Raw genomic sequence first — 14,606 nt, forward strand, 5'->3', positions numbered from 1 at the left:
AGACTGGCATATAATGCTGAACTGAACTGTAAGTATTTCACTAGGAGACTTCTAATAGGTTCTCTATGATTTTTTTTTTCCTAAGTAGAGAATAAAATACGATAATCTCCCAGGAGACTTCTGGAAAGATACTTTAAATTGTCATTTTGTGCAAGGAAGCAAGACAGAGTTTTGCAGAGCTGATGTGTTGATAAAATGATTACTCTAGCTAGATCTATTTTTCCATTGGGATTTTACATCACTGTTTTATTTAGCTGCTATTTCTAAGTGAAATTACATGAAAGGGATAGTGTGTAGGCAAATATGGCACAGAATTTAGCTTTGGAATAGCTTGATTTAAAAAATTTAAGAAAAATAAAAACCTTCCCACAGCTATAATTATTTGAAATGCAGAGCAATTTTTTAAAATTTCTTTTACAAAATTCTGCAGGGTATAACCTGTTTTTCTCTGCTAGCAGAGAACAAACTCAGAAGAAACTGGACAGTAGCTATAAACTATGGTGGAAATTACTTTCTTATTTTCATTGGATAAGATGAATTAAGTGTCCTTCATTTCCTATTCTCTCTTCCTAAACTGGTTCTCAAACAATTTTGAATTCTGACGCATTGTGCATAAAACTATATTTTGATCTATGAAAGTTCAAAGAGACTTGATCAAAAAATGTTTAATTTTTTTTTTGTCCATTATCAGTTTGTCAAACCAAAAATCTACCCTGAGAAATTTGGGTTTGTTAACATTTTCTCAGGCATGTATTTTTGTCATATTTTAAACAAATTTTCAGGAAAGCCCATAGCTGCTTTAATGTCAGAGGACCTCATTAGGGAGTGAATGGTTTGAAAGAGTTCAATTTTGCCCTGAACAGAAAGAGAACATTTGCAGCATTAAAAATTTTGCAGAGGACAAGAAGTCATTCCAGCTATCAATTTTTGGTTCCCTAAATGGCTGGAAGATTTCAGACTTGGAGGAGAGGTATACATGCCACAAGCTGTCAGGACAGCGGCATCACAACTTTCTCATAAGCTGTACAACTGAACTACCTTCTAAAGGAAAGCAAGGGTGGGAGAAATGCATCTCACCTTGATACAGACATAGCCTGAGTAATTAGTAGTTCTATCAGGAGACAATCCAGCAACTGTTACTCTAGCAGCAAGCACCCAGAGGAGTACCATGCTTCCCAGGTAAGGGTACCTCTAAGGACCTGCCTAATGTGCATGCACATGTACAATGCTTCTGAGTCTCCTCATGGTCACAGCCTCAGGCATCACGGTTCCTACCAACAGCCTTGACCCCCTCTCTTGACTGCCCCTCTCTTCTTTTTTTCCCTTCTACTTCTGCTGTTCCTTTTTCCTCATTCTTCTGACCCTGTTTTCATCTTTACTTCTTTTCTTTTTGGGGCAATATTACTCCCTTTCCATTTCTCAGAATTAGCAACAACTCAGAAAATCTGTCAGCTCCAGCAACATTCTAATGACTTACTGAACTATCCAAATAACACTACTGATGTTGCTTTTCCTATCCTTTGTCATCATTTAGAGTTTGCTATTTTCTGTCCATTTACCTATTTTATGGCATATCAACAGAATTTTGAGTGTTCTTGATAGGCCAAAGCGTGTTAATCCAGCAACAATTATTACATACATGGAAATTGGTGGAATAAGGACCTGGGAGAAGACAGGGAGAAAAGGACTTTGAAGCAGTGCATCTTTTTTCTCCTAGTACTGTTCCTCTGAGAAAGGGAAAATATTATCAGAAGTCAGACAAGTAATGCTAAATAACTGGAAACCTTAAGACTTCAAGAGTGTGCAGGAGAGACAGGATCTCCAGCCTCGCCCAGAGTAAAGGTGTCAGAATAGAGGCAGTTTCTTGATAGTTACTTTTCTGTTAAAGACATACTATATAGATGTCCTACTGTGCTATTTATTCTGTATTATCAAATCAGAACTGGAGAAGTCATGGCTTTACTATATTCTTTACCATGCAGAATTAATTTCCATGCCTACAAGTGTATTCACTAATGGTGCTAGTTACTTTCATGTAGACATGGTGCAGCATGCATTACATCCCTGCCATTTCCTATAGACTTCTTCCTTAATCTTACATGCATTTCATACCAGCCTCGCTCTGCTCATTATTCATGATTAGAGTTAGTCCTCGTTCCTTCAGCAGCAGACACTCCAAATTAAAAATGACTGCAGGATCTAGATCACTGACACTTTCAGGTGTAATTGTTATCCAGTTAATGAGCATTTACTAAAATCCCATGAATTTGGTTATAACACTGGTATTTTGCATACACTGTCTGGACCTATGATTGCAGGCTTTGTGTAGAGTACTGTGCAAATACCTAATTTGAAATAAAAGGCATTATATTCTTCTGACTGTTTTCAGCTCTATCTGCTCCCAACCCCAGTTCCCTCTCTGTCCTGCTTCTCACATCATCTGGAAGACACTGGCAGGTGACAGCAGTGTCACCAAACAATGCTGTTCTGAACCACCAAGCTGCTTTTTTTCCACGTTCCTCGGTATGCCTGATCCAGAGCCCTGCTCTGGCTCGACATCTAGCTGGCTCAGGTCCTGTTCTTACTTTTAGTGGGGCTCCACACTGGAGCCCACTTTCAATATGCTCATATTTTATATATATATATATATATATATACATGTTTGTAAATTTTCAATAGGTTTATAGAATTGGGAAACACTGTTCTCAAACTTTCCCTAATGGCTGGCCACAGTGTAAATATGACCACTAAGCTATCAAGATATCTGTACTCCAAACTGGTCAAGCTATGATGCCGTAAAAAGCAGCATAATAAACAAAGCCACAGAATAATATAAAGAATAACTATTATCAAAATGAGTGAAACACACTAAAGTAATTCCTTCTGTCACTGCCAAGGAGAAAAATCACTTAGATAAATCAAAGTAAGAGAAGGTTAATAAATAAATGATACCGTGAAGGCAATTCTTCTCTCTCTCTCTCTCTTAACTTTTCCATCAAAGTCTCTTAAGCAGAATAATTCCAAAGAGAGGCTTGGGAAAGGGTAACAGAAGGACTTTTTTCTAAGGGCAAAAAGATACGGGTAGATGTCCACAAATGTGGGCTTTCCTGGTCCCCAGTCATCAGAACGTTACCTTTTGCTTGGCAGCTTTGAAAGTTGTTGTTACTGCCTGAATACTAAGCCCTGCTTTCTCTATTATAACGGTGGCAGATGTTTGCTATCACAAAACATGTCTGAAGGTGTACTGCCATTGTAAATACAGAGTATGAAACCCAGTATTTGAGTGTCATTCCCACAGCTCAACCAACATTCTGCCACTGTCACTTTAGCATCCTAATTACACCAACATTGTCCTTTGTGACTCTCACTGCAGATTTCCAATCAAAATGTCTTTGATGAGGGAAGTAGCATTATTGCAATCAAGAAGTAGAACAACATTTCTAAATAATCCTAGCTTGTTAGAAATACAAAGAATGGGTTTATTTTGTGAAACTGCAAAAATACATGGAATACTTCTATTCTGCTGGGGAAAGATATACTGAAACATAAAAAAAAATAAAGTGTCTCTTTTTCTATTCTATTAAAAAAAAAAATGGCACGTTTACAGAGTTCTCAGATCTAGGATCTGGTTTTGGGCAAAAACCTCATCCTCAGCCATCAGAACTGTCTACGCTGAACAGGACATTGATCTGCAGCAAGTCATCCCAAATGTACACGTATTTTACATTCACACTCTAGTCCCTTCCACAGATTTTTCCTTAGACTGCCAATCTTACTACTTAATCAATGTATCAGTTTTTAACATTGCTCCCGAGGGATTGTTGACTGTTACACCATGGGTTTGGGAATGCTGGTATAATCAGACAGCACTGCTGCCTATAAACAAGCATTTTTATTTTTTTTTTTTTTTTTTCAGAAACTGTGGAAAACATAATGATTGAACTGGTGTTAAATTTTACCATGAAGAAAGATTTATCTTGTATAAATAAAAACTCCCTCTATACTAAAAGGGAGAAGTTTATTTCAGTGTAAACTCATTTACACTTTCAAAATATCATTTAATTTCTTTACATATGTGGCATACTTTAGACCACCATAAAAGAGCAGCTATGATGACACTTTGACAGAGATTAGAAATGGGCAACCTATTAGCAGTTGGAGAGATGATGACATTGTATATGATTTGCTTGAATGGTGGGACAGGTGATGGGGACATTGGCAAGTCAGATTTATGCCTGATTTATTTTCCTCAAACATAAAATGAAGCTAAAGAGATTTGCCTTCTTTGTAAAGCCTTCTGAAGGTACATACAGAAATTATCATGTAACCAAGGCTGTTTCTCTTGTACTGACTGAATCCTCTGTTAAGTGAGTAATTGTGATCTGTGACAGCTTTGGGCTTGCAAGTCAGTGCAGATGAAATTCAGCAGACTGGAAAACTAAAAATCAAAAAGCTATCTATCAAATTTCTTCCTAATCTCAGTGTCATGTCAAGTGTATAAAGTAGGTTGTACTGATTGCAGAAGAAACTCTGATTTGCATCTCTGGTAGGTCCATATTGCTGGATTATAACCTGAACATGTTCGCCTTCCAAATAAGACCAAAGTACACCAGTTTAGTTCAGTTATCATGTGAGCACAATCTGTAATCTACCTGAGGTAATGCACCCAACCTTTCAGCATGGGAGTGCTGACTGCACTGATGCAGAGCAGAGCTGGTTCACTTCTTGAGCATGGCCAGAGCCATTATACAGCATAGATTTTATACAGCATATACATTATGACAGTCCTTATGAATCACAGTTCCTTAGCCCTTCTATCACTTCACACAAAATGGCAATGAGGCCATCACTTTGCTCACAGAAGGCACGTACAGGTGCATATACACTGCATAGCACTTGTGCGCAAAGACTTTGCTCACTTTCTTTTATTGACATCAAGTTTTCTAGATTGGCAAAACACAGTTTCTATTCTAGTATGACTTCAATGCCCAGAAAAAGCAGTTCTTAGTCTCAAGATGATATGAAGATATGATAGATGGAACTGATCGGTACAGAGGAAAATGCACCCTTGGCTGATATGCAGTAGAGGTACTACTTTTACATTTTCTCTCCCTTTGTATGCTGTATGTTTAGCCACTTGGTGAAAAATCAATCGATATGCTATAAAACAGCAAGTGTTAAGCAGAGATATATTCTTCAAAGGAAAATGGTCCAATCTTTCATTTCATTATCTGAAATATAGGAGTAGAAAGTATTAGCAGTCTCTGTTCATCTGTTCATTACTTTCAGAGATGTTTCAAATGTTTTTTTAGCTGGCATGGATCTAAATCCAAAGAAACCAATAAGACTGCAGCAGCTAATCATAAGAAAATAAAAGTGTTATGGAGATCTGTCCCATGTTAATTTCTTAGTCCATGTTATTGATGTATTTATGCCATTGTGGCACATTGCTATTGAAATACATTAACAAAGAAATATTTTGAGAAGTTTTATAAAGTTTTTGGTTGTGATGGACTTCACTGTCTCTAGGACAAAAGTTACCCCAACTTCCTGCTTTAGTTTTCTTCTCTCGGCTACTTCAGATTATGTCCCCAAAACATGATTTCCAATTCAGAGCTATCTTTTTAATGACATATGAATTACAGCAATGATCACAGGTAATTCTTTCTTCTCTATCTTAACTTTGAAGTTGTCCATTGAAAATCTGTAAGAATATGCTCTTAGTAAAGTCACAATATTGTTTTATAAATTTAGTAATAATGATAATAAGGATAAATGAAGACTCTAATTTCTATTTCTTTTTAGCATTCTTTTTCTGTGGGAGCTAAAAAATAAGAGCTAAGAAAAAAAGAAGTTGTGACAATGAGAAGATTAAATATTAAGGGTCAGAAAGGGTTTCCATTTCCCTCTTCAAAGAATTATACATAAAAGTATGTTTTGAAAGCTTCTTACATAGTATAACTGTTTTACATGAAGTATAAACAAATCACTTAATTTTAGACTAAAAATTAAACAAATATAATGAATTATAATGAAACTCCTTTATACAGAAAAAAACTATTAACTCTTACAAATTGAGTCTCATAGTGATGGCCACATTAATTTAATACATTCTAATGGTTTTGAAAACAGGTATAGTTTAGGCTATTGCTGTATGTTGCAGAATTCTGGAAGTTAAAACAGTAAGCTCCGTGAAATTCATTAGTGTACTATTAGTGGAAGGACTAAAGCACTTTGTAAAAGCACCTGCCATTTGCATGCATTGGAAATCCATCACTATTTTCAAAACTAACCTAGGCATTTTAATTGGGACTTCAATATTCTAAAAGTCAGGTGTCTTCTAAGCTGGTTGTATAATCTACTTTCACATTAAAAAAGTGAGACACCTCTCAGTAAGTAATTCATAAAATAACTATTTGGGAGGGAGAGTAGATGCTTATTTCTTATTTTTGGGGGGATGTAGAGTTATTCATTCTCTTTTGGAGGCAAGTGGATGAAGCAAGGTCAATTCTTTTTGGTTTGGTAGGGATGTAAGAAGCAGTTGTCTATAATGCTGTTCTGAAGAACAGGATAATCAAATCCAAATAACATCTGTGTTTGATTTGGATTCCTATCTTCTAGGAAAGAAACCTAACAACTAAGCTGTAAGGAGGAATGTAGAAATTAAGGTCTTTGTGCATCACAGGTGAGACTTGAATACTTAACTACTGTGGCAGAAAGTGAACCTCACCTGAACACTGTGGTTGTGGAAAGTCTTCCATCTGTGGTGCTTCCTAGAATACAGCAGCTTCATGTGACAGACTGCAGAAGGGTTAAATATATGTTTTAAAACTTGAAACAAAACACATTTTAACCACATCTTGTGACATCATATGTTAACATTTTCAGTTACATGTCAAACAGATATCTTTCCTCTCTCTCCATGCTGAGTTTAGTGAAGCTCAGTCACATTCCAGAAATGGTGGTGTGAGGTAGTACAGGGAGAACACATTTTGATTTGAGAATCCTAGCAGGGTGATAGGATGTCCCTGGGCTTTTGAAAGCTCAGTCACAGTAGAAAGGTGTGTGGTTTCATCAGATCTCAGGAGCCAATATGTAGACTTTTATGCTGAAGACTTCACTGACAGCTTGGGTGCAGGGGTGCAGGGATCTCCAGAGATGGGAATGCTGCATAGCAGCTGAGAGGGTATAATGACCCACAGGTTTGAACTTAAGAACATGAAGTAGTTGGCTAAGTCATCCCCAATGAGACTTTGACTCTTTAGGCTCTATATGAAATATTTCCAGAAGTGCCCATAGGTCAAATGTTTTCCTTATATACCAGAACCTAAAAATTCAAAAATTATGCCAGGGGTAATTTTATAAAGTTCCTAGGGATTATATTAAGTGATTACATTCCTACATTCAAACTCTGTCCTCTCCATCCCTTCTACATGCAAATTCTGTCCTCTCCATGCCTTCTACATGCTTCATATCACATTTGAAAGTGAGATTTTAGAAACTGTTGTATATCATGCTATTAAAAACTACCCTCTCATTTCACTAGAAAAATGTAGAGGTTTTGTTGGTTCAAACAGTGTCTTCATTTTCATCACAAAAGGTTTGTTTAAAATGTCTTTGGAAAAAAAAAGTAAAAAAGGAGAATGTAAATGCTAGTCTTTTAGGGCTTTGATATGTTTGAAAACAGAATACAATTTAGCCCTTGTATTTGCTAATCTTTGTCTTAATAAGATTGCTGTGGGTGTTATTGTCTGTTTATAGCATGAAAACATGGAGAATCAGCATGATTATTTTCAGATTTGTGTTTAGATTTTTTTGCCATCATAATCGTATGAGAAAACTGCTTGAATCTATTCAATATAAAATAGCAAATAGTTTTAAAAAGGAGGCAAGGTGATTATCTTGACTTCTTAATGATACTCCTAATTTAGACTATGCAAGAGATGTATAATGAGTGAGAGAGGTGTTGCTGAAAAAATCTGTTCTTCAGCTAAAAAGCCAAACTGAGAATCAGCAGTTTGATTATATTTGCACATCTTCAGCAGACCTACTCTGACATTAACCAAAGTATTTAATTATTCTGCTCTGCAGTTTTTCTATAAAATGGAAATAATGACAGTCATCTTGCTGAGATATTGTGGGCATTATTTGTTTAACATTTATATCTTCTGAAAGAATACAGATAGAATTGCAGAGCATGAGGACCAATTAATATTCTTTTGCTATTACAAAGCTTTGATATTTGACCCTGGGTATTTTATTGTACAAAAATCTTTACTTTTTATAGTCCTGCATCCAAGAACTACCTTGCCTGAAATGTATCGAGTAACAAATGTAAAGTCCTTCTCTTGTCTCTTAAATCTAATTCATTCCCAAATTACTCTCAGAAGCAGTGGAGAACAATATTGTTCAAGTCTACCTTCATTGCTTGTACTTGCCAGTTCCACAGAAGGATGAGTAAAGAGTGCCTTCCAGATATTTACCACAATCTTACAGTATAAAAACCCCCCAAAACAGCACAGAGCACATTGTCTGCAGGCTTAGCATGCAGGTCTTGGAGACTGAAAAAAACCCTACAATTTTCTGGTTCTGGTCAAGCTGGTGAATATACTCATGGGTAACAGACAAGATTTGTTTTGAAGATGATGAGGTCCTGAAGCACAAGTCTGGCCCACACAGCTGCTGAATCTAGTTGCCTCAGATAGCATATTCAGCAAACCTCGCAAGCAGTAGTTAAAAGAAAAAGTCTACATATGTGCTCCAAAGGTGTACCAAATTCACTATAATTGATGCTGACTAATTGTTCAGAGAAATTACAGAATAATATTCGTGATGAACTGTACTGCCATTTTGAATCAAGAAGTAATTGACAACAAATATCTTTAAAAATTTCCTACGTAGTTCAGTATACAGGGGTGAATGGTGTTTTTGATTCTAATATTTTCCTTACATTATTGGCTATACTTCATGAATTATTACTTTAAATTTAGGTGTGGTGAAAAAGGTCTTCAACTTTAAACATCTGATGCAGCTGAGCAAGCGGAACTTCCCACCTTATTTACTTGTCAACACAACCTGGAAGAAGGTGCATACATCCTTTCTGGTTATAAAAGGCATGAGGCATTGAGTACATGATTGCTATCCCTGTGACCATGTCTTATCTGATGAGTTCTTTCTACCAACATCTGCTTCTGATCAAGGGCAGGCACACAGCAAAGCCTGGGTTAGCTCACAGCTCAGCTGTGGTCTCTCCCTACATATATGCAAGGAAAAGTGATTTTAGCTGTAGACCTGAGGTAAAATTTGGAGAACAATGAGCTCATGGAACTACTTTGGAGGAAAAAGAGAAAGCAAGATTCCATTATATCCTAGCAAGGCACCCAGCAGATTTAGAACAGAAGAGTGAGAAATACAATGATTTTAGTTATGCTACTCCAGTGTCTGAGGATGATGCTACTAAAAGGGGAGTATATCAACCTCAAAGCTTAATAGCAAATTTTCACAAATGCATTTGATTCATGTCTTCACGAACAAAGATGTCCCCTGTAAAAGGAAGATTAGTTGGATGAGCCTTGGGACACCATCCACTATGGTGTTTAACACAGGGGTAACAAACAGGAATTAGCCTATGATTTTGCAATGACACTACAAGCAGATTACGCTATGTGCAAGCTGTCTGGGTTCTTGAAGCTTGAATAAACTGTCTAAATGACCTCTCTTATTTCCTCAGCGGCAGTGTAAAAATAGACAGTTTTAAATACCCTAACCTATATAAATGCCATATAGGAAAGATCTTCACTGGTGGCTTGAATCTCTCGTATTTGTATCAGCTTTGGAGTTGGAAACTTTGTTTCTGAGTAACCCTAGACCCTGCCCAGTAGTAAGCAAGCATCATCACGCCTGGCTGCCTGGGGAAGCTTGTATTTATTTGCCTTGATGAGCAAATAAAGTCCTGCTAATTCTATAACATGAAAAAGAGTCAAACAAGGAATAGTTCTGAAGCTACTCCAGTCTTGTGCCTTTCATGTGCCCTTGCAGCCCAGAAAGCCAACTGCATCCTGGGCTGCATCAAAAGGAGCACGGCCAGCAGGTTGAGAGAGGAAGTTCTGTCCCTGTACTCTGCTCTTGTGAGACCCCACCTGGAGTACTGTGTCCAGGTCTGGGGTCCTCAGAACAGGAAGGACATTGTTGGAGTGAGTCCAGAGCAGGACCACGAAGATGATTAACCTACTCTCTTTAAACTGAGAGTAGGTTTAGACTGGATGTTGGGCAGATATTCTTCGCTATCACAGTGGCAAGACTCTGGAATAAGTTGCCCAGAGAAGCTGTGGATGCCCCATCCCTTCAAGTGTTCAAGGTCAGATTGGATGGGGCTTTGAGGAGAACTATGAATAAGTTTTACTGTGACAAACAGTCTTTTCAGGACAGAATCATAATCTGTCTGGCTCAAAAAGAATAAAATAATTATCAGTGCGTCCAGTCTTAAATTCACAGAAAATAATACAAGGAGGAAAAAAGTACAATTTCATATTATTGAATGACAGCTATGGGTATCACAGCCACTGGCCATGACAAGTGAAAATGACAGATTGGAACCATAATAATGTTGAATAATGTGTTGAGCAAAGTAAGAATGCAAAGTAAAAAATCCCCGCTATTTATGACCTACAGGTTAAAAAATTTGGAATGTCCTTATGAGGGCAGGATTCAGAAGCTTCAGCTTATATTTTTAACATATCAATTACATTTACAGCCCTGGATACATATTTGCAATCTATCAGATTAATATAACTAAGTAAGTGTCAGATGTGATTTGAAGCAACAGAATGAAGAAATGCAAATAGAGTACCAAAAAGGCACAACATGTTTAGCCCTTTTTTGCATTCCTTTCTGTCTAACTTTCCCCTGTGTTTGTCACACCTCTCCAGTCTGACCTCCAGGAAAAATAACCAAACATGCAAAACTTGAGGTCTCTTCTTTTGCTAACTCATAGCCTTTTTGCCCTTTCCTAGTCATTTTGAACCCATTAAATATTTCACTTGTAGTTTAGGTATTTTCAGACAAATATAAGGTTTCTTGTGTTTTAAGGATAACAAATGTGCAAAAAATTGATTTTTATCTGGTTCGTGCACACTAAAAGATTTTCTCTTAGTTCACTATCATTGACTATCTCAGTAAAATGCCTCTTGATTCGCCCCTGATTTTGTCTGGAGTATGCCAGTATGCTTCAAAACTCAGGTCAAAGCCTTTTGAATAGACCCAGCTTGCCACTGTGTAGGGCAAGGATTTCAACTAAGTATTGTAGCTTGCATGAAAACTGTCTGGTCTGCTAAAGATATAGCCAGGCCTGTGCCAAATACACAACAGGCTTTTGAGTGCAGCTCCAGAGGATAACAACTGTGCTGCACACCTTTACCTTCAAGCAGCTGAAGAACACTTGGCTTAGAGCATTCATTAGATATGTGCTTATAAGGCCAAAACTGTACTGCAGGAATACATACTAACTTAAAATGGAATTAGCAGCTACTTGCTGCAATGAGACACTCTTCTGGATACTCTGAGCAGTTTCTTACAGAAAATATTGAAAATGCATAGCAGCACAAACCCTCTTAACTCTCTATACTTACCAACAACTTTTTTTTCCACTCCCTCTCTTCCAAGAGACTTTTCTCTCAGTGTTTCAGTTTACCCCCTCAGGGAAATCAAAAGTGAGTGTGTGTCTTCGTTTTTTTTTTTTTTCTCCATCTGATATCCCATTAGCTCTGAGTCACCTGCATTCTCCTGAGCTCTGTCTGATCTTGTCTAGGAATTGTACTCATTAGCCCAGCTGAAACAACAGTTTACAAAGACATCACTAGCATAATGTATGGAGTATAGAGTCAAGGTCAGGTTGCTTAACGTATCCTTTTTTTCAGGTGTTTTTGAGTTTCCTCCTGCAAATGTGAGCTTGGGGACTAATTAGCAAGCTCGATTCTCTTATAGATCATAAATGGAATAATTAAAGGTAAGGTTCTTGTATCTGCAAAACTGGGATTTCAGATTGGGCTGAAAGATGCTTTTCTGCTGTTATTTTAAAGACTCTTTTTTAAATGTTAGCTAATATATATAGAAAGGCAATGTTAGAGTGCATTACATTACATGACAAATACTTAAATACATGTGAATGGTGGTTGTACGATAGAACACGTGAAAAATAGTAGGGTTAAGACTGTAAATGGAAGTTATTTCCTGATGGCTCTAATCTAGGCTATATATCATCAGTAAAATGGTCACTTTTGCTCAGATTGGAAATCAGAAACACTTTTTTTTTATACAATATATTTTACTATTATTTATATTTATTTATTATTCAGTGGAAGTTGCCCTGCACTTTTGTGTAGGAGTGATGTCGTGCTTATGTAATAGATGATGGACAGAACCTGCTACATAAATGAGTTGATTTGGGTCATCAGGCAGCTCAAACTTCTTTAATATAGTTCAAAACTATATCTCCACAGAACCCACTCCATTATAAAGATATACTTTAACTGGATCATGTACCATTTAGTTATAGTTTCTAAAATATCATAGTAACAACATATCTTTTCTCAAGTTCCTGGAGTAATCCATCAGAAAAAAAATTAAATTGTATTTGCATTATGAACATTCCCTTGCAGGGGGAAAATTTGCCACAAGAAGTATTTTTCCTGAGCCAAAATACAATAAATGATGGCAGACAAAATAAAAATGATAAGACAAAAATAACGGAAGTAAGATTATGCATTTAAGTACACATGTCTCAATTCCTTTAGAAAGCTTAAAATAGATCTGTACCAGCCATCCAATTTGCTGGTGAATTCATATCAGAGTACTCTCTTTTGGTAACTTTCCCTTTTTGGTCTTTTTTTTTATTTTTCTTTCCTTAGCTGTTATTGGGAAGATTAATTTGAGGAACCTATTGTAGCACAAAGGGTTTACCCAGAGGGAACCTGAAAGGTGTTTGCGACCACAGCAGCTAAGTGAATAAAAATGGACATGTTCCAAGGTGAATGCAATGGCAAAACCATAAAGGCTGGCTCTGATGTACTAGGAAACAGGACAAGAAAATAGAGCTTCAGAGCAAAGGCAAGCCTGTCATAACAACTGACATGGCTATTTTGGCAGCTGTATTTTATATGAGCAGAGGAGTGCAGTGAGAAGCCTGGTTAAAACGCCAAGACAGCAGATGAGGGCTTTAGCAGCAATAGCAAGAAAACGCAATTTAAACTGCTTTGGAGGAACAACATGGTCTAACATGGCAACAAGGGCAATGGAAAGGGAGGAACTTAAAATTTTTCCTTGCAAAGCTAAGGGGTCACTGGTTTTCATACTATTTGGATTGCCTGAACAATCTGCAAGTACTGCCTAATGGCAATCCAGTGTGATGGTGAAAAGGGATGGATCATCTCGGTAAGAAAAACACAGAGTATTCCTGTGTTCACACACTAGGTCAATGTTCTTACCGCTGTTCCTCAATTTATTCCCTTTCTTTCCAGTGTGCTTTATGATTTTTCTATAGAGCAAATATTTCTCAGCACGGTCTTCAGTCTCCAGACTGATTTCTATTTGCCCTGTGCTTAATGAACACCCTGAACAATCTGAAGTCTTTAAATAAATTGCATTATTTATTATCTTCCTGAGTAGACAACTAACTTTGCACATAACCTCTGAGGTGTTAAGAGCTTGAGCGGATACTGTCTGGGCTGCCATGGAGGCCAGCATCGTCTTCTCTTTCCCCGTCTGTAGTGTGGCCACCACAATGAAGCTGCTGTCTCCTTGACTCTTTTAATGAAGAGACCTTTGCTACAGGATATATACCCTTAAAGCACAGATGAGAAGGGAGCTTTATAAAATGCATTTATACTCTACAAGTAGAAGCCAACAGGCGCATATAGCCAATTACAGGTTGCTGCTTCTGTGAATTATGTCTCAATAATTGCATTGCTCCTGAGTTACATAATTTCCTTACCGATTTTCCCATCATTTTTCTCCATCAAACCACAAATATATTATCTAAATGCAAAATAGCCCTAACATCAGCCTAGAATACTATAACTCTTACCTAAACTAAAAGTTTCCATTCCAGATTACATTTCACAAATCAGCCTTCCGTCCTGCAACTACTCACTTCACTTTTAACATTAATCTCCAAGGTGAAATAATCTTAAACACTTTCTGAAATAAATCCTGCATAGGAGTTAAGAGTAATTTCTTCTGCTCTGAAGTCATATACATCTTCCATGCATTTTTGCAGGCAGCAGAGTGGCTGGTTTTTTTCTGGCTTTTCTCAGTAGAATTATGCTTTTTCTTTCTGTAGAAGGTCAATTATAATCCAACTCTAGTGGCAATTTTTGTACTTATTTTTTTTTCTAATGAAAGGAAACTGGAGAGTGAGAGAATACAGTGCTCAGGGTCACTTGTCTTAAGAACTAGGAAAGGGTTCAGGCAACTACAGTTTAATGCTGCAATGCCTGAAACTCACACACTTGGAGCCAAGTGTAATGTTTGCAGTGAGGAACGCACTGTGCTACTGCGAAGTGGAGCACCCGGGGTGGGGTTTGCAATACAAAGTCAGGTGTCCCTGTTTC

The 14,606-nt window shown here is 37.2% G+C and overlaps 1 protein-coding gene across 3 annotated transcripts in view; it reads right to left on the bottom strand.

The window, feature by feature from the left end:
• FUT9 (fucosyltransferase 9) overlaps positions 1-14,606 on the bottom strand; it is a 90,560-nt gene that overhangs the window by 17,075 nt on the left and 58,879 nt on the right. Inside the window, exon 1 of one of the 3 annotated variants that reach the window (XM_032683649.1) lies at positions 6,731-6,804. The exons of the other annotated variants lie outside the window; for them this stretch is intronic. Within the exon in view, the coding sequence (XP_032539540.1) occupies positions 6,731-6,761 (31 nt within the window). The 5' untranslated portion in view covers positions 6,762-6,804. Of the gene's footprint in view, positions 1-6,730; positions 6,805-14,606 lie in introns of those variants that run through there. 3 annotated transcript variants of the gene reach the window in all.

This window comes from Chiroxiphia lanceolata, chromosome 3, assembly GCF_009829145.1.
Source record: "Chiroxiphia lanceolata isolate bChiLan1 chromosome 3, bChiLan1.pri, whole genome shotgun sequence".
Taxonomy (NCBI): domain Eukaryota; kingdom Metazoa; phylum Chordata; class Aves; order Passeriformes; family Pipridae; genus Chiroxiphia; species Chiroxiphia lanceolata.